At 43.8% G+C, this 23,535-nt stretch overlaps 1 protein-coding gene across 1 annotated transcript in view; it reads left to right on the top strand.

The window, feature by feature from the left end:
* Thada (THADA armadillo repeat containing) overlaps nt 1–23,535 on the top strand; it is a 302,624-nt gene that overhangs the window by 183,793 nt on the left and 95,296 nt on the right. The window contains exon 30 of the mRNA XM_075955218.1: nt 20,207–20,325. Coding sequence (XP_075811333.1) covers nt 20,207–20,325 — 119 coding nt within the window. The remainder of the gene's footprint in view (nt 1–20,206; nt 20,326–23,535) is intronic.

Below are 23,535 nucleotides of genomic sequence, written 5' to 3'. Positions count from 1 at the left end.
TCGGCACTCTGTGAATATGTATTCCTCATTAATTAATACAAACTATTTGACCAAAAGCCAGGTAGGATAGGGTTAGGCGGAACAACCAAACTGAGAACTCAGAGACAGAAAGGCAGAGTCAAGAGAGATGCCAGCCAACTGCCAAACAAGCAGGTCGTGTAGAAAATGAGGTAGCAAACCTTGAGCCATGTGGCAAAACAGATAGAAGAGTTAGCTAGTAATAAGCCTGAGGTATTGGTCGAGCATTAATAATTAATATAAGCCTCTGAGTGGTTATTTGGAAGTGGCTATGGTACAGGGCGGGACAGAGAAACCTCCATTTACACTCTAGTCCTATCATATTGGCAAATAAAACAAAACAAAATGGAAACAAGGGTGAGTTGAACTCTGTCAAATGCCTTTTCCAGTCACTGAGTTAATTTTATTCCTTCCTCTTTCCCAAATTCTGAGGATCAAGCCTGGAGTCTTTATTTGTGGTGGGCAAGTGCTATTCCTCCACTACCTTAGCCCATAGTTCTCATTTCTTTAGTTGTAGTGATAATAGTGAATTACACTCTTCTCCAGTGTTGTATCAACCTTGTGTTGATCTTACTGGTTCCCTTATTAATTAGTGAATTCAATAAAACATTTTATACTTGTTTATTTTATCTGCAAAAAATAAGAGTTTTACTTTCATGAAAATTAAACTTAAAAAAGGTTACTTTCCCAAATTACTTTATATATTTAATGTAAGGCACATCAAAAATGTATTATTTTCTCTAAGTAATTACTAATTTGTAATTAAATTTTAATTTAATTACTAATACATTTTAATTTAATCACTAATTAGTAATTAAAATTGCTCATATTTTCTTTAAGTAATTTGTGTCTAGAAGAATGTTTTGAAAAGGAAAAATATTGCAATCCTAGAGAACAAACCTAGGACCTTTAGGGTTTTAGGAAACCATACCCCTCTACCCCTGAGATATATTTCCAAACCCAAAATCATTTTATTCTTTTATGTTGTTGTTTTTGTTTTTTTGTTTTTTGAAATAGGGTTTCTTTGTATAGCCATGGCTGTCCTGGAACTCACTCTGTAGACCAGGATGGCTTTGAGCTGTTGTTTTTGTTTTTTGTTTTTTGAAATAGGATTTCTTTGTATAGCCATGGCTGTCCTGGAACTCACTCTGTAGACCAGGATGGCTTTGAGCTCACAGAGATCGACCTCTGTGAGTTCTGGGATTAAAGATATATGACACCATCCGGCCACCCCAAGTCTTTTTAAATTCGTAATTTTCATAGGTTTTCTGGAACTGTTTGGCTTTTGATCTTTTTCTTTTTAATATTTTTTAACTTCTTTAAAGATTTATTTATTTATTGTGAGTGAATGTTTTGCTAGTATGTGTGCCTGTGAACCATGTGTACGCCAGGTATCTATAAAGGTCAGAAGAAGACGTTAAGTGGATATGAGCCACCATATGGTACTGGAAGTCAAAACCAGGTCCTCTGTAGAAGCAACAAGTGCTCTAAACCTCCAAGCCACCTCTCTAGTTCCTTGTTCTTATTCTTGAGTCATCATTCTTTAAACTGTATGTTGTCACTCAGGAGAGCAGACCTTGCACCTCGCCTGGGCAGGACTGTGGAACTGACCCTGTTGATGGAGGTGTGGGTGAGCCAACCCCGAATATATGAGATTGGGAGATGTGTCCCGACTCCTCATCTGTCTTGTGGTGGCATGGGTGGGAAAGAGATGCCCCCCCGTCAGTGTCTGGGGCAGCTGGAAGATCTGGCCTGGAGGTCATAAGAGTGGGAGAGCTGTCCCTAACACCCATCAGCTGCAGCACTCAGGAGAACAGGCTCAGTACCTTGCCTGGGAACTACAATAGAGCCAACCCTGTTGGCAGAGGTGTGGGTGAACCAGCCCTGAAGTTGTGAGCATAACAGAACTGTCCCCCTTACTCATCTATCTTGAGGTGGCATGGTGGGGGGAGCACCCCATCCCCCAGCCCATCAATGCTTGAGGCAGGTGGAAAAGCTGGTCCTGAGTGGGAGAGCTGGCCCTGCCCCTCATTAGCTGCAGCACTCTGAAGACTGGCCCCTACACCCCTACACCTCGCTTAGGCAACACAGTAGCGGCGTCCTAAAGGTGTAGGTGTGGGAGAAGCCATCCTGAGGATGTGAAAGTCGAAGCCAGAGAACTGGGCCTACCCCTTGCTCAGTGCTGCAAGGAGTGAACTAGCCAGGGAAATGCTGGAGAGCTCACCCTGGCAGCAAAGACATAAGAGAATTGCAGGCTGACCAAACTTGCAACTACCCAGACCCAGAACCAGGGTTGTATGTTGGCCCATCCCAACAACCACCTCATCTGTGATCTGCTGGAGCAGGGTGGGGGGTGTCAGTCTTATGCAACCAGAGCTGCGGGATCTCCACAACACAGGGCAGCAATAGGATGTCTGGGAGGAATCCCAGTGAGGGCCCAGTGTCGATGGTGCAGCAGAGATCAGGGGCCTCGAACCAGACCAATGATTCTTTGTGATAAATGCCTGCATCTAAAAATGTATTGATAAAGGGGCTTACTGCATGACTCATTCATTGTGTCATTACAGCTTTCTTTTTTACTTTCTCTTAAATTTTATATTTTATTTTGGAGGGAAGTGGGTGGGATCAGGAGGCATGATGTGAAAGACACAAAAAATAAATATAAATAAATTACTGTATGTTATCTACTACATTTAAAATAATGTGAAGTCATGGTTCTTTTGCGTATGCCGTTAGCCTTTAATCTTAAATACTCAATACTTAGCATGGTGTTTTAGAGTGATCAAAAGCTGTGGAAATTCTTCCTTGTTTTTCAGGTAGAAGATTTGGGTGTTGGTATTTCCAGGCCAACACAGTGGAACATTTAAGTGTTTCATAAACTGATGCTCTCCTTTTGTCACATTGGGGTGATCACTGATCCCTCAAAATGCAGATTAGATGGCTTCTTTCCTTTCCTAAAGAGCAGCGCAGAGTAGACTCCCCAGCTGTGATGACACTCACTCCACCCTGTGACACTCACTCCACCCTGTGAACGCTAGTGGACTCCCCAGATGTGACGGCACTCACTCCACCCTGTGAGCGCTAGCTTTCCTGGGATGGAGGGTCAGCCTTTATGCTGTGCTGCCTACTTTCCATGGGTAGAAAGTCCAGAACTGGCTGTGGAAGCTTCCCTTTAGCTCTAACATCATTCCTTAGAAAGCCTAATGTTGTCTAAATGAGGAACTTGTTAACCTGAGTTTTGCTGCTTTAGGAATTTGGTTTTGTTTTGGTGTTCTGTTTTGGTGTTCATGTGTAGGTGATTCTCACACTGGGATTCCATAAAAATTTGCCTTCATCGGTGGTGTTGGTTACAAAGGATTCTTCTTTCAACCATCCTCAGGTTCAAGAAAGAAACCCTACTTGATAGTCACTTGGAAGCCTTCTGGGTGGGTCTGTGGTTTGGGCTGGGACCGAGCCTCGCCGAAACACTGAACTACCTCAACCCCTGTTTGCGTTCTCATTACTGACTGGATGAAGCAGCAAGTTATCAGCTCCTTTGGAACTTTTTTGACTAGAGTTCTTGTGCATTAGAAATTATTTCCCAGTCGGGTGATGATGGCACACACCTTTAATCCCAGCATTAGGGGGCGGGGGCAGAGACAGGTGAATTTCCAAGAGTTCAAGGCCAGCCTGGTCTACCAAGTGAGTTCCAGGACAGGCTCCAAAGCTACAGAGAAACCCTGTCTCAAAAAGAGAGAGAGAGAAATTATTTCCTGATTACTTTATATCTAGAACTCTGGGTTGGTGTTTTAGAAATCTGTACTGATCAACACACACTTTTTAGTTGAGCACTTTCAAGAGATTTTATATTGTGAGAAGGTAACCAACAAGCAACTAGACAATGGGAGATATGTTTGAATGGGTGGTAACAAAACTCAATACTTCAGGTCCATTTATCTCAATCATCAGGGAAAGATGAGTTGTACGTAGGTGATGGGCTTGGGTTTTATACTCCATCCCTAACTTGGAGTGGGAGGCTAGACATTTAAACCTCTGGAAAAATTAACACATAAACAGTCTGAAAATGGCAAGTGATTTCTTAGCACACTGGAAAAGGGAAATGATGGCAAACAGGCAGGTAATTTGGTAAGGGTTGAGAATGAGAGAAACCAGAATACTAATTGACTGTGTTTGTCAAGGAGCTGATATAGTCAAGAGTGAATTCACAAAAGAGCCAGTGAACTTGAAGGCGCAGTCAGTGGAACACTTTCTTCCTGGATCGTTTTCAGTGTAGAGTAGACTCCTTGACAGACCCATGAGCACCACTGTCGTCTGTGCTCTTGGCAGCCAGGACCTAGTTAAGGTCCGATGGTGTCGCGGCACTCCTGCCTTTCAGCCTGGCGTTCCAACAGGTATGGTAGAACATGTCACATTACAGAGCTCAGTATGTTAATACAGCCGTTGATACAGTGAATATGTAAAGACTCATCATGTTGTGCATACACGTCACATTGGGTCAGTTGTAGGTCAAACTTTATTTAGAAGTAGCAGTCAGGGTTTCGCTCAGTGTGTTCTGTGATTTGGGGGTGACCTACTTTGTATAGAGAGGGTGTTATTTAAAGCTTTCCCCCAAGGAATGAAGCACATGGTGAATTAAAACAAAGGGAATATTTTTTTAGAATCTACCTTCAAATCACTGTGTAGATTGTTTGGCACAATTGAAATCTCAGTGGCTCTAAAGGTCTATGGTGTGGGCGTGAGTCTCAGCGTTTACTTCAAAGCAGAAATGTATTGTTCATTAATCTTGTTCTTTGATGGTGATGTTAGCTTTTTTTGTTACTGTTGCATTTACCTTGGCCTGAGTGCTGGCAATTAAATAGCACAGTGAAGATTACTGGAAAACATTAACTTGTTATTGTTAGCCGACATCATGCTAAGTTTGATGGGAAGTTGAGTTGATAAATAACTTCATCTATGCATTGATTTTGCAATCTACTGAGTTTCAGAGGTTAATCTCATCATGAGAACTATTCATTATTTACATTTGAAACCTTTTGTTTTATGAAGAATTGTTTCATCCTTTTGAAAAACATGTAACATTAAACATAGTTGTGATACACCTCTGAAATTTTATTTTCAGTATGCTACAATAAGTTTGCTTCCCATTTTTTGTTTAATTTTATGTTTTTGGATATTTACATAAAGATGGTATTTTATGTCTTACAAAAGGATCTATAAGTTTTCCTATTGCATTTATAGCTTAATCCATGATGGACTTTATATTTTTAATAAGCATATTTTTAAGTACGCATCCTTGTACATTTGTAGTGCTTAATGTAAAACTTCTATTCATTTCTGAGAAGGGCATAGAAGCACCCGCCTCTTGGATTTTGTAATGAATTGTCTGATACCATTCATTAATTCTGAACTCTTCCCAGAATGGTAGTGGAGAGAGAACTGGGTCAAATAACAGTCCATGAGGGACAAAAGGAGCTTGATTCTGGGAAATTTGGGCAGTTGAACCAAGTAGAAGTTTCTAGAAATCTCACCAGATTGCTAAGTAGCAGTCACCTTCTTTCAGGCCAAGATAGAAGCCCCAAGTTTTTGTTTTCATTTTCATTAGCTCATTGTGAGGGGGACTTTACGATATTGAGCCAAGGTCTAAGGATATTGGTCAATGATAGAGCACTTACTTAGCATTCTAGAGACATTGGATAAGATCTTCAACACACACACAATGTTGGAATTTTAGAGGTTTTTTCCTTTTAATTGGATGGTGCTTGATTTAATTCAATCATTAATGGATTTTTAAAGTTTTGTTTTTATTTATGTATACGTGTCTGTATCAGTGTGTATGTGTGTGTTCGTGAAACCAGAAGTGTACAGCCAATTGTGAATCACCCAAAATGGGTGCTGAAAACAAAACTTGAGTCCTCTAGAAGAGCAACTCTGAACTGCTGAGCAACCTCTATAGCCCCCAAGTCTGTAAGGGTGGTGTGAGTTCCAAAGACATGCATGGTGCTTTGCTTGTATAGCACGGGTAGGATAATAATGCGGTATAAAGTCATTCCTAGGGCCTGAAGCATGACTGGATTTAACCAACAGACTCTCAATAGAAAAATTAGATTATCTAATTTATTGTAATTTAATTACAATATTATTTTATTATTTGATTGATATTAATTAATAATGTTATTGCAATAATAATACTGTTTCAGGCCAAAATTAATTGTAATTCTAGACTTAGAATAGGTGGAATGTTTGTGGCCTAAGTATTGAGGCTATTTGCTAAGATATTTTGGACCTCTATGGTATTAGAACACTGACAAAAACTGAAAGACTTGATAGGCTGTCAGTTTCCCAAATTTTCTCTTCTGGAGATTTTGATTGTGTCAGACTCAAGTCAGACCCCAGAATCTACTTCCTAAAGAAGCAGCCTAAGTAATTCTTGTCATGCAAGTGTAGAAAACAGGTGAGGTGAAGAGGGAAATAAGGGACTGTACAAAACTGAGTTACTGTCCGAGACAGGTGGTACTTGTGTCCAGTCCTTGAGCAAGTCTTTGTCCGGAGTGACCGCGAGTGTGAATAAATAGGCAGTAGCCCTTTGTGATGAAAGGGCCACAAAGAGCAGCAAGAAAAGCCTGCAGTTCCACATTTCAACAGTTGCTGAACAAAAAGTTTTCCCGGATTTCATTTCATTACTTATTTTCCACTCCAAACCTGCTCCACCTTAGGGAGGGTGCTCCAGATCATTCGTGTGGAAAGCAGGCAGAGAGCCAAGAGTAAGGAGGAAGCTTTTGAATAGCTCCTGGTATCCACTTGGCAGATGCAGGGGAAAACTTCAAGTTCTAAAGGGCAGCTGGCAGGAGTGCCCAAAGCAGGGGTACAGGAAGCAGTTCAGTAACACACTATTTCATGGTCAAGATCAAGGGGCCTGAAGAAAGAATTGTAGAAATGAGCAGAGATAGCAGTGATAACTATAATTGTGTGTGACACATCTTCTAAGGATCAAGGAGGTCAGTGGAGCACATAAACTCTTGATCCCATGACATCCTCATCTTGATGGTATTACTTCCATTCCAGGACTGAAGACCTAGAGTTGAGTAGGGAGCATCTGCCCTAGAGGTGAGCTAGAGAGAGGGTGGGTGTTGAAAGGCTGGAGAGATGGGGAAGGTAGATTTCAGCACATGTAAATGGAGGAAACATTATCACCCAAGAAGGAGCTGTGGAACCAGGAGAAATGGAGGAGGGGGTCAAAAATGTCAGAGGACTTTGAACTGTGCACAGAGAAAGCACACATGACAAGACAAGTAAGGTAGATGGCCCAGCAAGCATTTGAGAAGGAAGTGATTTGCAGATGGCTCGCTGACCACAGCAGTTCCCACACGCTTTCTGGAAAGCGTCAGTACACAGTCTGCGGTGGGGGGTGTGCAATGGAGAACTTTTGCTTTTTAATCATAGTTTTCCTTAAAATTTGGTCTGTGGGCTTTCTCCTTCATGGTAATAGCAAAACAGCTTGGACAGTGGTGAGTTTAGAAAGCAAGAGACCGCACCTTAGCATCCACTTAGACACCCCAGTGTCTCAGCATCACATGAAACTTACTCTCCTATGGATGCCATTCTTTATGATCTTCACCCAGTGCTAGTTGTCTTTCTTTTTCTGAGTAATTAAAAGAATCCAAAATGAGGGTCCTAGAGCCAAAATGGGGTTGCTAAGATTGACTAGTGCAAGCTTATAGTACCAATTATTTGATTATGTAAAGTAAGTGTGTAGTTTACATTAAAAAAAATTTTAAGCTGGGCTTGATGGTGGACACTTTTAACCATAGCACTTGAGGCAGAAATAGGTGGAACCCTGAGCTTGAGACTAGCCTGGTCTACAGAGCAAGTTCCAAGACAGCCAGGACTACAGAGAGACCTTCTTGAAATGCTCCCTCTCCCAAAATCATTTATGTATATGTGTGAGTACATGCCATGTGTCTGTGGAGACCAGTGGAAAGTGTCAGGTCCCTTGGAGCTGGAGTTTACAGGCAGTTGTGAGCTGCTTGATATGGGTTCTGGAACAGAATTTAGGTCCTTTGAAAAACTAGCAAGGGTTCTCATCAACCTTTGGGTGGATGAAAACTTTTGTAATCAGAGAATTCAAAGCATGTTTGAAAAATAATACTAAATATAGAATTATAGTATTGACCATTGTTGATGTGAATGTAGTGGCTTTTATTTGCTTTGTGTGTGTTATTTTAAATCACAAAATTTTCTATAGAAGGCATAAAACAGTTTTCCTGTGATTTAGAGTGAGAGAGTCCTCTTCTTTGCTCTTGTTTTCCTTTCTTGTCTCCATCTGTTACAATTATTTATTTCCTTTTTTCATCCTTCCTTTCTCCCTTCCTCTCCCTGCTTTTCCTTTTCCACAAAGTGGGGTTGGCCAGAGACCTCAAAGAGAGCTCCTTCCAGAGCAGAAGTACTTGTCTTCTGGTGTTTGTTCTTGCTGGGTGGATAGTGAAGCCATACTTTGTCTCTCCCACCACATCTAGTTCTGAAAGGTCTCAGTGCTCTGCTTGACTTCGTCGTACCACATGCCCTGACCACTGAGACATGACTGACTGGCAAGTGGACGACAGACGTGGGGGTGCTGAAAAGCAGTCAGGCTCTCGGTTCTGAGATGTGGAGATGTGGAGCGTTGGCCGAGGAGTCTCCTCATCCTCCATCATCCCTGGCTCTGCGGAGCAGAGCTTCATGGCGGTGTCACCCTTTGTTCTTCTTCCTCTTGTCCATCCTGTTTCAACCATCATGGCCCTTTTGGTTTCCTGTAGTTTCTCTGAGGATGTTGACACTGCAGGCGCTCTATTGTGAGCATGGCAGGAATACTTTTTTTTTAAAACTGTGATAAAGCACACATAAAGTGTGCTATTTTAAGCACTTGTGAGCTGTATTAAATATATTTGCACTGTTGTACATCCAGTTTTCAGGACATTTCTAACTTGCAGACTTAAAACTTTGTACTCATTAAACAGCTTCTGTTTCTCCTTCCTCTCAGCCCCAGGCATGCACATTCTTCTTTGTGTAACTATGAGTTGACCACTGTTGAATACTTCATATGAATGAAATCAGACAGTGTTAGAGGAATGCCTGCATGCATACACATGCATGTGTGTGCAACTGGCTTCACCTCTCATGGTGCCATAAAATGCATGTATATTGTAAGTAAGAAACATGGAAAATTTAGCTATGACCCCCCCTCAAAAAAATCAAACTTACAACAATATACTTCTTAAAGTAACTGGGGGATGGTCTTTATTATGCATCTTTGCCTTATGCGGGACAGTAGCCATGGTAAGGTGACTATTATTATGTATCTTTATGTATCTTTGCCATGTACTTGACAGGGGCTGTGATAAGATGACCATTATTATGTATCTCTGCCATACACCTGATGGGGCTATGGTAAGATGATTGGTGAAAAGCACACTATCTAGGAAAATTACCAGAGTCCATAAGGAAAGCACTGCCAAGAAGCAGTCCTGGGAAGGGCAAGAAGTCTGGTGGCCAACTCCAAACACCTGCTGAGGAGTGTAGGCAAGTAGAACAACAGAATCAGTGCCCACAGATGGCCAGGTTCCTCTCTATTCTTATTTCAAGAGGAGTCATAAATTGCCTAGAAATATTAAAACTGCACGCCATTCGTTGATTGGGAAGACCCAGTTGTCAAAGTGTAATTGATGTGGGAGTATCATATCAGTCTGTTGCTTTCATTGGTTAATTAATAAAGAAACTGCTTGGCCTGATAGGTTAAAACATAGGTGGGTGGAGTAAACAGAACAGAATGCTGGGAGGAAGAGGAAGTGAGCTCAGACACCATAGCTCTCCTCTCTGAGGCAGACGCGATGAAGCTCTGACCCAGGATGGACGTAGGCTAGAATCTTCCTGGTAAGCGCACCTCGTGGTGCTACACACATTAATAGAAATGGGCCAAGCAGTGTTTATATGAATACAGTTTGTGTGTCATTATTTTGGGGCATAGGCTAGCCAGGCGGCCGGGAGCTGGGTGGCAGGAATGCAGCCCACCAGCTCCTACTACATGTAATCACCAAGCACTTTTCACAGCAACTACCCTAGACCTTGTTTTACCCCATGACATGAGCATCGAGGAAAGTGAAATTCAAAGACGTACAGTCTTCTTAGGTCACCAGCCTTGCCTGGAGCTTGCGATTTGACAGTTCCCCAAAGCGTCTCACTTTAGTGCTGCCTCCATTTTGACCTGGATACTTCTTTGTTATGAAAGGATGTAGTGTGTTTTGTAAAGCATTTTCCAGCTTTTCTGACCTGAGCCTCTAGGTACTGGTAGTTTTTAGGTTGTGACAACCAAAAATGCCTTAGACAGTGCCAGATGTTCATGGCAGATTTAGAATCACTGATCCAAAGCCAAAAGTTTCTCAGTAGGAATCTGATGTGAACAAAGAAAGATGTCTTTTTGTCCTATTACAGTCTGTCCCAATAATGTCTGAGAGGGCTCGTCTATGTAAAAATCCATACTAACTTTAAACCTTTCCCAAGTTGGTCCTCATAGCCTCCCAGCAATACCGGGATGGGGGGGTCAGAACAGCTGATGCTTGGGGAGGGGATACTTTCTCAGTAGTCTTTGCTCTGTGAGCTGTTCGTTCAACAGATAATGGCAAGAGAATAGTTTCAGAAGTTGAAAGATTTAGAGGGGAGATTGCAAACTTCCTTCAAATGGGTCTGATGTAAATGTCATGTCAACAAGCCAGGAAGACAGGCTGGTTGGCCACCCATCACGCAGCATATTCTGGTTCTGAGGCCTCACCCTCTTCTCTCCCATGTGCAGATTCTTTGTTCTACTTTTGTTTGGGTTTTTGTTTGTTTGTTTGGTTTATTTTGTACCACAGGTTGACATTTCTTCTGCCTGGGATTACAGATTTGTACCACCGTGTTGCAAGCAGTCCTGCTACTTACACAATTACGTTAACCTTGTGCGTGCTGAGTATCTCACAGAAACTGCCTTGAATTTGAAAACCAAATCAACAACTTTCTCACTCCAAGAAGAGCCTGTTGGACATGATTTGCATAAAAGGATAAATAGTAATCAAGGCAACATTTTTAGGTGCCAAATGAATGATTCAGATAGTATATTATATGGGACTAAAGGATGAGGTGATCATGGCCTGGCATTGTTAGATAGCTTCACAGAGGGAGTTGATGGACTAAGCCTTAATGAGCAAGTAGAAAAGACAGGAAGGTGGATAAGGTCTCGTTATCACAAACTCTGCCTAGTGGTGGATTGAAATCCATTTACATGCATGCCTATCATCCAGAGCTCATTGTCATCTCAGACAAATTTGGTTACTCGGGATCAAAGAAGGCTCATAAGGAAGGATCTGTTTCATGGGTTCTTTCCTTCAGTGATATCTCATGGAATCACCATTCTCTGAAGTGTTCTCCAGGGAACCTGGGCTCAGGCTTTGGAGAGAGCTTACTGAGGCCTGCTTGCATGGTGTTAGATAGTGCACAGGCTGGTGGGGTTGAGGAGGCACAGCAATCACTAAAAGGGCTCCACGGCCACATGAGACACTGTCTGGCGTATTGCACAGGCTCCAGTCATTGGCTAGAATTGTAGCATTCCCAAAAATGAATGCCACAGATGTTCCCTCTGTTGGAGGTGCTGAGTGTCAAAGGAACAAACAAACTGGGGGAGGGTGAAAGGGAAGCTGCCCACTTCTCCGTTCCTAGGGACTTAGAGCAATCGTGTTTTCCCTTTCTCCATGTGAAAATATAAACAGTCACTTCATAAACAGTCGTCTCTTTTTGACTTAGAGACCAGCCTCTCCCTTTTGTTTACTTTGATGGCCTTTGAAATAAGCTGCAACTGACAGCATGAGAAAAGGAATTCCATCTTCATTTTCTGTTACCATAGAACATGGGTTTCAGCAGCCTCCAGAGGCTGGCCCTGGCTCTGACCTAGGGTGCAGGCTTGAAGGGCCTTAAGGGAGGTCTTAAGGTGTTTTGTCCAAGCCCCTAACTGGGGAGGTTGGACTAATCAGCCCGAAGACCAGATACTAAATGCCAAATTGTTTTCTCTGATTCAAACTCTTTTTACAAGGGAAATGTTGCAGCTGCTTTAAAGTCCAGAAAGTTTTATGTTAACGTAGCGGCTCTCTGTTAGCCGTGCTTGCCAACAGTATGGGTATGTCACTGGAGCACTCAAGAATGCTGCTACCCAGCCGGGCAAGGTGGTGCACGCCTTTAATCCCAGCACTCGGGAGCAGACGCAGGTAGACCTCTGTGAGTTCGAAGCCAGCCTGGTCTACAAGAGCTAGTTCCAGGACAGGCTCCAAACCTACAGAGAAACCCTGTCTCGAAAAACCAAAACAAAAACAAAGAATGCTGCTACCCACCTTTCCCCTTGGTGCCTTTCCTTGACCTGCTTGCTCTTCAAGTGCCACTGGGTACTAAAAACTAAAAAGTTGAAGGATAAGTCCAGCAGTGGTGATTAAGTTGATGAGGATGAGTGACCAGCTCTCGTCCTCCATAGTACATTGTAAGACTGAAAAAAGTCCATATTTTCCAGTTTAATAGCCACTGCCAAACTTGGTGTGGAGTTACTTTGCCTAGTTCCCATTATAAAGTGTAACGTGGTATATGTATAAAAACGTGACTTTAGTGGTCAATTTCTAACTCATTGGTAAATTCATGTTTTCTTAGTTATTAATTGTGTTTTGTCTTTGCAAAAACTTTGTCAAATCACTTTGGTTTAAAAATGCATTGTTTGGGCCTAAGAGGTGGAGCATGGTGAGAGGGCAGATGGACGAGTAAGAGTAGAGCAATGGGGACAATGAGACCCACAGCCTTCTGTCAAAACCTTGGTGAAAGTAAACAGTTTCTCATATGTTTATTGGCTATTTGTATTTCATCTGTACATTGTTTATATTCGTTGCTAACATTTACAGTTCCCAAAGGGGTATGCTAAAGCATTGGATGATTTAAAACTGGGGGAGAAGTGCGATGATACTGCACATCTGTCAGACATGTGAACTACTAGGTCAAAGTGACAGTTAGAACATTGGCTTGTGACACGCTGCTCTTGATGCTGTCATGTCTTTGTAAAATTGACATTGGGTAGTTGTTGTGAAAGAAAGTAAGTGTCACAAGAAATTAACATGGAACAGCAACAAGAGGAGTCCAGGGCGTGGGAAGTTATACACAAAAGTCTTTTTACCCTATGTGTATTATTTTTCAAACAGCCACAGAGTTAATCGGGTCATTTGGACCTACTCACTTAATGAATTAAAAGCATTAGATATTTCTTTTGGCCTAGAGGGCACTGTGAAAAAATTATTGAGGTACTGATAGTGTGTGAATTAAGGAAGTTTGAAAATCTAGTCCTGCCAGCTTTTTTGAAACAAAGTCTCACTATGAAGTCCTGGCTCCCTTTGCCTCCTACATGCTTTCTCTTATTCGTCCCTAAGTATTTTAAGCTCTGTATTATAGAATTTTTCAGATATAAACAAGTAATATAAGAATCTTTGGGTGGGTGGAATTATCAGCAATAATTCATTATTAACTAGTTGTATTTGGTCGGCAGGTATTTATTTGCTTATTTATTTTTATGTATGAGTGTTTTGCCTGCATGTATGTATGTGTACCATATGCATGTCTGGTCCCCAAGGATTCTAGAAGAGGACACAGGATCCCTTGGGTCTGGAGTTACAAGTAATGAGCTGCCACATGGGTGCTGGGGTTTGAAACTCTGTCCTCTGGAAGAGCAGCAGTGCTCTTAATTGCTGAGTCATCTCTCCAGCCACTGCTCTGGTTGGATTTTGATACATTTTGCTAAATTACAGACTTTATTATTGGTCTCAAGTCTTTAAGGATCCAATTATACAGAAAATTTAAATGTTCTCCTGGCCAGGCATCATGATTCATGCCAATAATCTGGCTTGCTACAATTTGAAGCCAGCCTGAGCTACATAGTAAGTACCATGCTAGCCTGGACTACAGAGTAAGATTTTTGTCATAAAGTGGGGAGAAGGACTTAAAGAGACTGGCTTTGCAAACAAATTATCTGTAATGTTTAAATTTTTACACATAGTTTCTCAGCAATAAAAGCTAAAAGTTTTTTTAGTTTGAACAGATAAAGATTGACTAGCTTCAATATTACTGTCTAAACGTTGCCCTTACCTAATTCAGGGTCCTTGACACTGCTTCTGGGAACCAGGTTCCTAATGGTATTATAAAATCTGTAGTACCACCATGACTTTGCAAAACAAATACAAACTCAAATTCAGTTCCTACTCCCTTCCTAAGTGAGTATGGTAGAGTTCCTAATCAATAAGCCCCTCTGTTTAGTGAGTCTTTTTTCTCCAGACAAAAATCCTATTCTTGGGACCCCGAGGAGCTGTGGGGAAGAATGAGACCCAGTTCTTTGCTTCAAGGGTCTCTATTTTAGGTAAAAACAGATTGATAACTGATGCCAGGTTCAGAGGGCTAGACATGTGGCTTAGTAACAAAGAGCTTTCCTAGCATGCATGTGGTTGCCCTGTATTCAGTCCTCAGCACTGCTCCCTTTGGAGGATGCCAGTGAACAGGACTGTTGGGCACTAAAAAGAAATGAGGGTCTTAGGAAGGGGTTACAAGCTCAGTATGCAAGCCCAGAAATGTTTGAAGTTGACACTATGGTTTGAGTAGAATGCCTATAGCCCAGTTGGAGAGAGTAGAAGGAAACCTGGGAAGGGCCAGGCTTGACCAAGTAGCCTTTGTTAGGTTGTAAGAAGTGGGAGCTCATTTTTTATGGACACAGAATAGGCTTATGAAGTAAAAGGGAGGTTGAGCTCTCAGGACCCAGTAAGTCCTTGAAGAGGGTTTTGAACTTGTGAGCATTACTCTTAGGGCTTGTCTTTGGGAAAACTGACAGCTGTATGTCAAAATAAGTATTGGAGGAAAGACATCATTCAGGTGCAAGGTCTTTGTGCTTTTGACCAGCATGATGGGAGAGTTCTAGAAAGGCAGGACACAGTGGCTTTCCACCTACTCTTTTGGGAGGGTTATATGTTTTGGTCCTTCCACACACGTGGTGTATTCCCAGTGATACGCTCCCAGGCTGCTCAGGTAAGAAGTAACTTCACCTGATTAGTCCTCTTCCACACAGCAACAACACTGCTTACCAAGACCTTTTCAGGGATGTGTTCTCTCATCTCATAAACAGGCTGAGGTTTGGGGGAGCAGCCGCTTGAAATGCTTCTTGCTCAGCGCTCTAAATAGAGAGACCATTATGGGATTCTTGTGGGTGGCACAAGCCCTTCTTCCAAGGAATGACCCAGCTGAGGAATTCAAGTGTCATTAAGGTGCTGTTTAGAGCCCATACTCCTCCAAGGTCTGTGTGACTGGCAACAAGAACCACTTCTTTGTTGGGCTCTCTGTGTTCAAGTGGTGTAGATAAATGCATGTGCCCACAAGCCTAGCAACAAGAAGGGTGCTCCTGAGAAGCTGCCGTCTACCTGGGGCTCCAGCCAGTGTGCCTGAAGCATAGAGCCAATCCTGCAACCCTGGCTGCACTGATTGGAACTGACAGGTGTTACTGGGATTTTTCTCCCTGGCCTTCCCAACACATGCATGCATGCACTCACGCATGCCTGCATGCACACGCTCATATACATGCATGCAAGTGCGTGCACACACTCACACATGCATGCACACACATGTGCATGACTGCCTTTGTTTGTTATATCCACTTCCAGCAGTTGTGTGATGAGGCATGTTTCTGTGAATTAGAAAGTTTCGATTCTTTCCTCAGCCATCCCCCTCCTAAGCCCCCTTTTCAGTCTGACTTAAAGCCATAAAATACTTCTGCCTGCCTGCCTTTAGTTCTGTTTGTATGAATTAAGTTGACAGGATAAATATTCACATTCCCAGCTACAGGCTGAAACAATGTTTGCCTGTTCTGACCAGTGAGTCAAGAAAGGGGGGAGCAGGGTCTGACATCACCCTACACTGTACATTCCCAGCATAGATCATTTATTTAAGTCCCTAAAAAAATACAGATGTTTTACCAGTCGAAATAAAATCCTGTGTAAACATGGAGCTTGGAAAAATGTGTCACTGACTTAGCTGGGGTTACAGCAATGCAGGAGGAAGACAAGCAGGAAGGCAGATGCAGGCGGGTGTGCTCGGCCGAATGGAACAAGGAATGAAGTCCTCGTCCAGTCTATATGCTGCAAGGGAAAAAGACTGGATTTATTTATTTTTTCATTTTGTTTTTAGCAGAATCCAGCTGCAAAAACGAATCAATTAGCATTTGATCATCAGAGTTTAGGATCATTGATGGTCATAATCCACTCACCCCCTTTAGGTCTGACCTTTGGAGTGTCTCTTTTCCTATTAAGAGTTGGTCTTTTTCAAGGCCTGCCTAAGCCTGCCCTGTGACTGCTGGGCCTGTTGGCTCCTGGAGCTCAGCTGCTGTTGATTTTAAAGGGGGAAACTGGCCTGAAAGCCACACTTGTGAAGAAGAAACCTGTCTTCGCATCACCTCCCTGAACAGCCATCGATCATCTTGATCTTGTCCCACCCAGGTCACTGTTTTAGTTCTGCAGCAGAAACCAGACAGACTTTCCTGATGCTGTGGGAGGCTTTTTCAGGGAATTGCCTCATGACTCTTCTTAGACCCACAACATTTATTCAGAATGCACTACATTTGTGCTGTGCAGCTGCTTCTAAGATTCTGGACTTCCCAGATGAACCCCACACTTCCTACAGATGCCTGCACCCCACCCCCAATCTCTCTATGTATAGAGTCTGGGTAGAGGGAGACCCTAACTGCTTCCAGGTTCTCAATGTGGTATCTCATTAAGGCTTAGTTTTTCAGTGCAAGAAATACAGGACCCCCCTGCCCTTCATGCAGTACAGCCCCTCAAGGACCACCCCTCCCTAGGGCAGGACTGACCAGCCCCTGCTTGTGGTAGCCAGGGCATGCTGCTGCCTACTTAGATTAGGCCTGCCTCTTCCTGACTGAGGCATAACTATCCTGTTTTGTTTTGTTGTTTGTTTTTAATATGTGATGTTGGGGTGCAGAGGTACCCCAGCATTCGTGTGAAGGTCAAGGAACAACTGTGCACAGTCGCTTCTCTACTTCCGCTTAAGCTTGGGTCCTGAACTCTCCATGTTCATGTGGCAAGGCTCTCTGCCAGCTGAGCCATTGGGCATAATTCTCTTCTGGCAGCAACGCTTTCTTCTCTTTTTCCTTTCATCGTTGACACCTCTAAATCCACAGTAGGGAGCAAAGTTCCCTTCCGTCTCAAAAAGAATTGTTGTTTTGTATAACAGATGCTAGCTAGAGAAAGCATCACATAGATGTCCCCCACTCCACATTCAGTAAATGAGGTGTCAAGTCCAAGCTCATCCAGCCCCCCCATCTCACTCTCAGACCTGTGGGGATGCCCTTCTGCCCCTGGCTTTGAGAGGTCGCAGACTTGTACCCCCGCTGGCTCTGCACTTGTAGGCACTCCCAGCTCTCTGCTGGGTTCTTCTGTCTGGCTGAAGCTCTAGCTTCTCTGTGCTTGGTTACAGCTGTTCGCAGGTTATCCCAGGCCTGGAGTCAGCCATACTCTCCACCAGCACTTAGGCAAAGTGTGGAGAGAGGAGAGGCCTTGTCTGAGGGACCAGTGGCTCTTTCCTGAGTTTCCTGGCCTTCTATCTGAACTTCACACCTAATTATTGCCTGTTTTTTTCTTGAGCCCAGTGTTACAAATGACATGTGAAGATGGTTGTGTATTCAAATATTTTCATTAATATTTCTCCGAAACACCAATCTATTTCACACTTGCTTGTAAGCCTTACCTCTCCTTCATCGTCTTATCACCCTTTTCTTTGCCTGCCCTGCCCTGCTCTGACATATGCTCAGTTTGTATTGTGCTGCCTCTTCCACTTGCTTCTTTCTACCAGGTTTGCCTACATGCACCTCTGTGTCCACTTGTCAGTTGTAGACAGATCACTCTCTGTCCTTGGTGAGTAACTAGGATCACAATTGTTGTCTGGTTTGTGCCCAGGGTGACAGAATTGATGGTCCCGTAGGCTGACATTCATAAGCCAGAGCTACCAAGCGTTTCAAAAACAGTGTTGTTTTTGCCAAGTAAGGTGAGCAAATATAGGCCAGAGCTTAAACATCCACCGGGGGTTATTTCTGAAGTGATTGCTTCTAAATGAGAAGCATTTGAAACCTCACGGCTCTCTTGACAAGTAAATTCCACAGTCGTGTGTTTTGCTGGTGTCTGCTGATTAATTACCGCACTGTGACACATGAAAGCCCTGGTGGTTGGTTTAGTGCAGCTGTGGAGAAAAGAAAGCAAGGCCCAGTGACTTTGCCAGCTCTTTCGGGACAGTGGGGATTGAGGCCGAGGGAGGTATTTTTCCCTCTGGCAGTCACCACATAGGAACAGAAGCCCCAGCCAGCCCAGTTCTCCAGGCTCTGTGCCGGGTGGTTTGGTCCCTGCAGGCTGTGGTGAGAGAACAGCATCTGACCTGGTATATCAGAGAGAACAGGTCCTTTGTTAGAGAAAGTTCCTCAGTGTTCATACACTCCAGTATACTCCTGCTTCCCAGAAAAGCTACATTGGGCATGGTGGCCTACACCTGTAATTCCATCAGGAGGCAGAGGCAGGAGGATCGGATCCTGTTCCAGCCCAGCCTTAGCTACGTAGGGAATTTGAGATCAGCCTGGGCTCTTATCTCAAGGGCCTTGTGGCTTGTGCTTGTAATCCCAGTACTTGGAAGACGGGCTCAGACTGGGAGATGGCGCTATGCTTGTGTGTGGACTACCCCAAGAGCTCACATAAAGGTGCAGACTGGGAGACTGAGCTATGCTTGCGTGCGGACTACCCCAGTAGCCCACATAAAAGCGCAGACTGGGAGAGGGGCTATACTTGCGTGCGGACTACCCCAGGAGCCCACATAAAAGCGCAGACTGGGAGAGGAGGTATACTTACATGAGGACTACCCCAGGAGCTCACATAAAGGCGCAGACTGGGAGACTGAGCTATGCTTGCGTGCGGGCTACCCCAGGAGCCCACATAAAGCCAGAGATGACAGCTAGTGTGTCTGTAATCCCAGCACTAATGGCAGAGGATTCAACAGAAAAAAATACTAAAATAGATTTTTAAATTCTTTTTTTTTCTTTTTTTTGGGGGGCGATGGTTTCGAGACAGGGTTTCTCTGTAGCTTTGAAGCCAGTCCCCGAACTAGCTCTTGTAGACCAGGCTGGCCTTGAACTCACAAAGATCCGCCCGCCTCTGCCTCCCCTCCCCCCCAGTGCTGGGATTAAAGGCGTGTACCACCAACGCCTGGTGATTTTAAAATTCTTTATGTGTTTATTGGTAACTTGTTTTTGTCATCCTCCTCATCTTCTTATGTAGATGGTAGAGCCAATCAAAGAAGTTGTCTACCATGATCCTTTCAGGTCAGAGAACCTTATCTACCCTCTGTCTCATTCATTTTGCCCCAAAGATTTGTGCTCCTCGCGGAGGTGATGTGGGCCATTGCTGAGGAGGAGTCCGCACACATTTGCCATGGTCAGGTTTGCTTGTGTGGTGATCCAGTGCCACCATCCTAAATATAAACTCTAGACAGACGCCAGGATCTGCCCTGTAATTTTTCATTCTGGTAGATAATTGCCATGAAGATGTCAAGTGTGTGCACACGTCTGACTGCCGAGGGAAAGTCTGAGAGATCTTTTACAGACGCCACTGCCCGCTTCCTCACAGGTGTGCTGTGCTGTGCCTAATGAACCGAGATTTACGTCTAAACCACGTAGACTCATAGTCCCTTCCTGTCCGAAGCCCTGGAGTTTATTTTCATGTGGGACAGCTGACATAACGATAATTGCGCTTCTTTGCTCAACTCACTGTATAGGTTGTTTCTAAGGGAGATGCTCTTGAAGCAAATGATTGTGTGGTCACACTGATCCCCATCTGGGGAGTTGTGGGAAAGACCCAGAGCATGGGTTTGGCCGGGCCCTGGACTTCTCTCCACTGCTGTGTCCTCCCACCCTGCAGTTTCAGCTTGTTTTCCTGTGCAGACTGGAACCTCATTCTGCAGGTGTCTGTTTCCTTTGAAGAAACTGTTTTGAGGAAATCTAAGAGGGAGGACCTGAGCATTTGTGGAAAACATTTTCACAGCAAAGTATTGCCTTTTCTCTTTTCCGGTTCAGGTTTTTCATTTGTTACAAGCCTACGTTACAGACTCCAGACACAGAACAAATGCAGATTTTCAGCAGGAACTAAGTGACGTCATTGTTTGTACCAAAGCCAAACTCTGGCTAGCCACGAGGTATGTAAAAGCCCCACGTGATGAGGCATCATCCGGTTAGCGGTGTGTTTGAGACTGCTGTTTCCAGTTGTGAGGAGTTCTAAGCCACTCATTTGGGTTCCTCAGACTTATTAGAATATTTTAGACCTTTGCACTGTGGTAAAGAAAATACTTTCTTGACAATTTTTCTAAAATTGCTGAGTGATGGGGTCGGGCTTCAACAGTCTGAAGTTTCTTCTCCTCAACCAGTACCTGTATAGATTTCGTAACTACAGACGCCAGCGGTTGACTGGTCTACATTGTATAAACCCTTAGGAGCCATGGCAGCTTCATGGCTAAAGATCCTTGGGCGACTTGAGCAGACGCTGACGGGAAATGAAAGGTGCCTTGGTTAGATGGATAGAAGGATGGCATATTTCAACAAAGCAGAGGGGTACTCTTCTTTTTTTTCTTTTGTCATTCCTACCAGTATTTATTCTGAAACTTAGAACATAAAAGATAAAAGAATAAAAAGAACCTTTCATTTTGTTATATGTAAAGAATATTCTAACACAGTGTTCAAATCTTCATTTAGGTCCCCAGATCCTGGTAAGACAGTGTCCCTGCAAGGGCCTCTGAATGAATTATCTCTGGCAAAGGTCGTTAAGAAGAGGCCAGTGTGCTCCCTTACCATATGTCATGCCATAGCTTGCTGCCTCGGGTTTTGAGTTGATATTTTGTCATCTAATGTAACACCTACTCCCTTTTTGTTTGGTAAATGTTGTGCTTCTGTTCATTTTTGTTGGAATCCCCACTCTGTGTGGGAAGTCAAATAATGGGCTTTGTGAGGGTCCCAGTCACCCTAAGCAAAGCATTGGTGAGCAACAGGCCACCATCAATCACACAGAAGAGTGTATACGTAGAAAAGAGCTAGACCTGGCTTCTAGGAGGTTCGAAAGATGAGTAAAGCATGTTTTCATTCAGTATTTTAAATGTGATAGCCATAAGTATAATACAAATGTAAGCAGTATAGGCATGGCCCAGAAGAGAGTGGAGTGAGGGTTAACAGCAAGCTCACTCAGAGATGGTAGAATTTTGCCAATGGCTAAGTCAGGGAGAATTCCAGGCCTAGGTGATGCAGCATAGACAGAAAGGTGGCCATGTGAAATGATGGGATTATTCTCCGTGAGGCAGAGGAAATCAGGCAGACACACTGAAAGCTCTGAAGGAAAGAAAGTATCTGATGACTGTTCAGTCTATACTTAGAACTGTGGGCAGGGATACTGGGGGGGTGTTCTCTATCTGAAGTGCCAATATGGCAAGCTGCTAAATGGTTGGTTTCTCTACGCCTGATACCATTTACCTTCTGTGCAGTCTTGTTGCCCTTAGCTTCTCTAAGTTACACTTCCTGGAAAAACAGAGACTTGGGGGGGGGCTCACATTTGCCCCTTAGCTTTTCCCCAAGAAACAGGTCAGATCTTCCTAGCTATTATTTCTGGGGGTCAGGAAGTAGAGGTTCCCTGGAAATCATTCTTCTGAAACCCTCTTCTAGTCATAACTTCTCCAGTCTCTAGCCTTGGCTCTGAAGCTGCTGTAAGGGAGGAGCTCTGCCCCTTTTGCTTAGGCTCATTGGAGCTGCTTTCTGAGTCCATTCCTTCTTGCTGCATGAGAAAAGATGGAGGAACAGGTCAGCCCTTAGTGGGCTTCAGTTCACTCAGGGCCTGAAGACAGCTGGTAAAGTGGTACTTCTGCCCACCTACTCTTTAGCTAGAGAAGCCCTTCCTGCCTTAGGAGGTATGCCTCTTGGTCCCTGTCTCTTGTCATTGTCATCAGCCCTTCCACCCCCTTCTCTGGGTTTGAGTTCCGATTTCCTTAGCCTAGAAAATGCCATGAATCACATGAGCTCACTGGGTTTCCACCTCCCTGCCCAGAGTACAGAAAAGCCACTCTTCTGTCTCCAGTACAGTCAACTCTCTATTATCCAAGTGTGAACTTTCCACTCAGTGGGTGGTCTGTGGATGGTTCCTAACACCAGACTGCCTCTTATTTCCCAACATACTTTTTTACAAGTATTAATCGGGGTGTGTTCAGAGCCTAGAATCGAGTTTGGAAGGAAATCCTGTTGCCTAAGCATAGTACATTCCAGAGCTTTGCACGAGCTGTTCTGTGTTATCCACATCATGGAGTATTGCCCACCGGCCCTGAGTTGAGGCCATAGAACTCCATGTAGGTAATGAAACCTTCACCTGGCCCATGCCTGCCTTATCTCTGAGGGCCTCGTGCTATAGGAGGTATTTGTCTGTACCAGTCAACTGCATGCTCAGATGAACCCATCTGGGGTCATGGTAGTCACCTCAAAGCAGATCTTTCTTCCTTTCTCCCTGCCTTTGCCATCGAGATGTTACAGTGCAGAGTATTCCAAATCCAACTGCTAAAGAGGCCCCTTTATTCCTGGTCATTTACACTTGAAAGATAAATGTGCCCCGGGCTCACTGAGGCCTCTCTGTAGCTTTCTAGTGTAGCCTATGGAAAGTACTGTTGCTGGGCAGAAAATGTTGCTTTAATTTCTAGCAGCAGCACCTTTTCCTCATTGAGTTCATTCAGTCCAGTAAGCACAAGAATCTTAGGGGATGTGCTATTTATCTTTTTGTTCCAAAGGGTTTCTAACACAGTTTATTGAAGCTATGGACAATCAATTGAATTTTTAAATTTGGAGTCTAAAATCGAGAAACACATAAAGACTTTTGTTGCATATTCATGTTTTGACTTTGCAAGATTAATAAGGATTTATTTCTGTGAGCTGGTTGAGCAGTACCCATGGAGTTGCTGGGGGAGTTTTAGGTGATAAATGGCCAGCTGGCAATGTGACTTGAATCAGGCTTTTGCTCTTACAAGCCGCTTTTCATTCCAGGGTGTCAGAGCCTTTATGGAAATCGGGTCATTAAGCTTTTGCATCCTTTCCTTCTCCCTTTCCCTTAGCCTTCCCTCCTCAGCCAGTTCACTGTGATCTTTCTCTCAGTGTGAAGGCGATAGTTACTAACTCCTGGTAGAAAACTCAGCCAACCCGGGTCAGGAACCAAATGAGAATTAGAGTGAGCCTCTGGCCTGGAAAGTTGGTCTAGGGGTTCCTCAAGAGGATCTAGTCTAGTCCTGAGGGTGGCCCTGCTGACCGCCCTTGCTGTCTGCAGGCTCCAGGTCTGCTGTGCTAGCCGACTCATGGGCCCGCCCAAACAGGAAGGGCTTTGAAAAGCT

The sequence above is a fragment of the Microtus pennsylvanicus genome, chromosome 21 (assembly GCF_037038515.1).
Source record: "Microtus pennsylvanicus isolate mMicPen1 chromosome 21, mMicPen1.hap1, whole genome shotgun sequence".
NCBI classification, from domain to species: Eukaryota; Metazoa; Chordata; class Mammalia; order Rodentia; family Cricetidae; genus Microtus; species Microtus pennsylvanicus.
The sequence above is the reverse complement of the archived record's forward strand: the minus strand, read 5'-3'. Positions and strand labels throughout refer to the sequence as shown.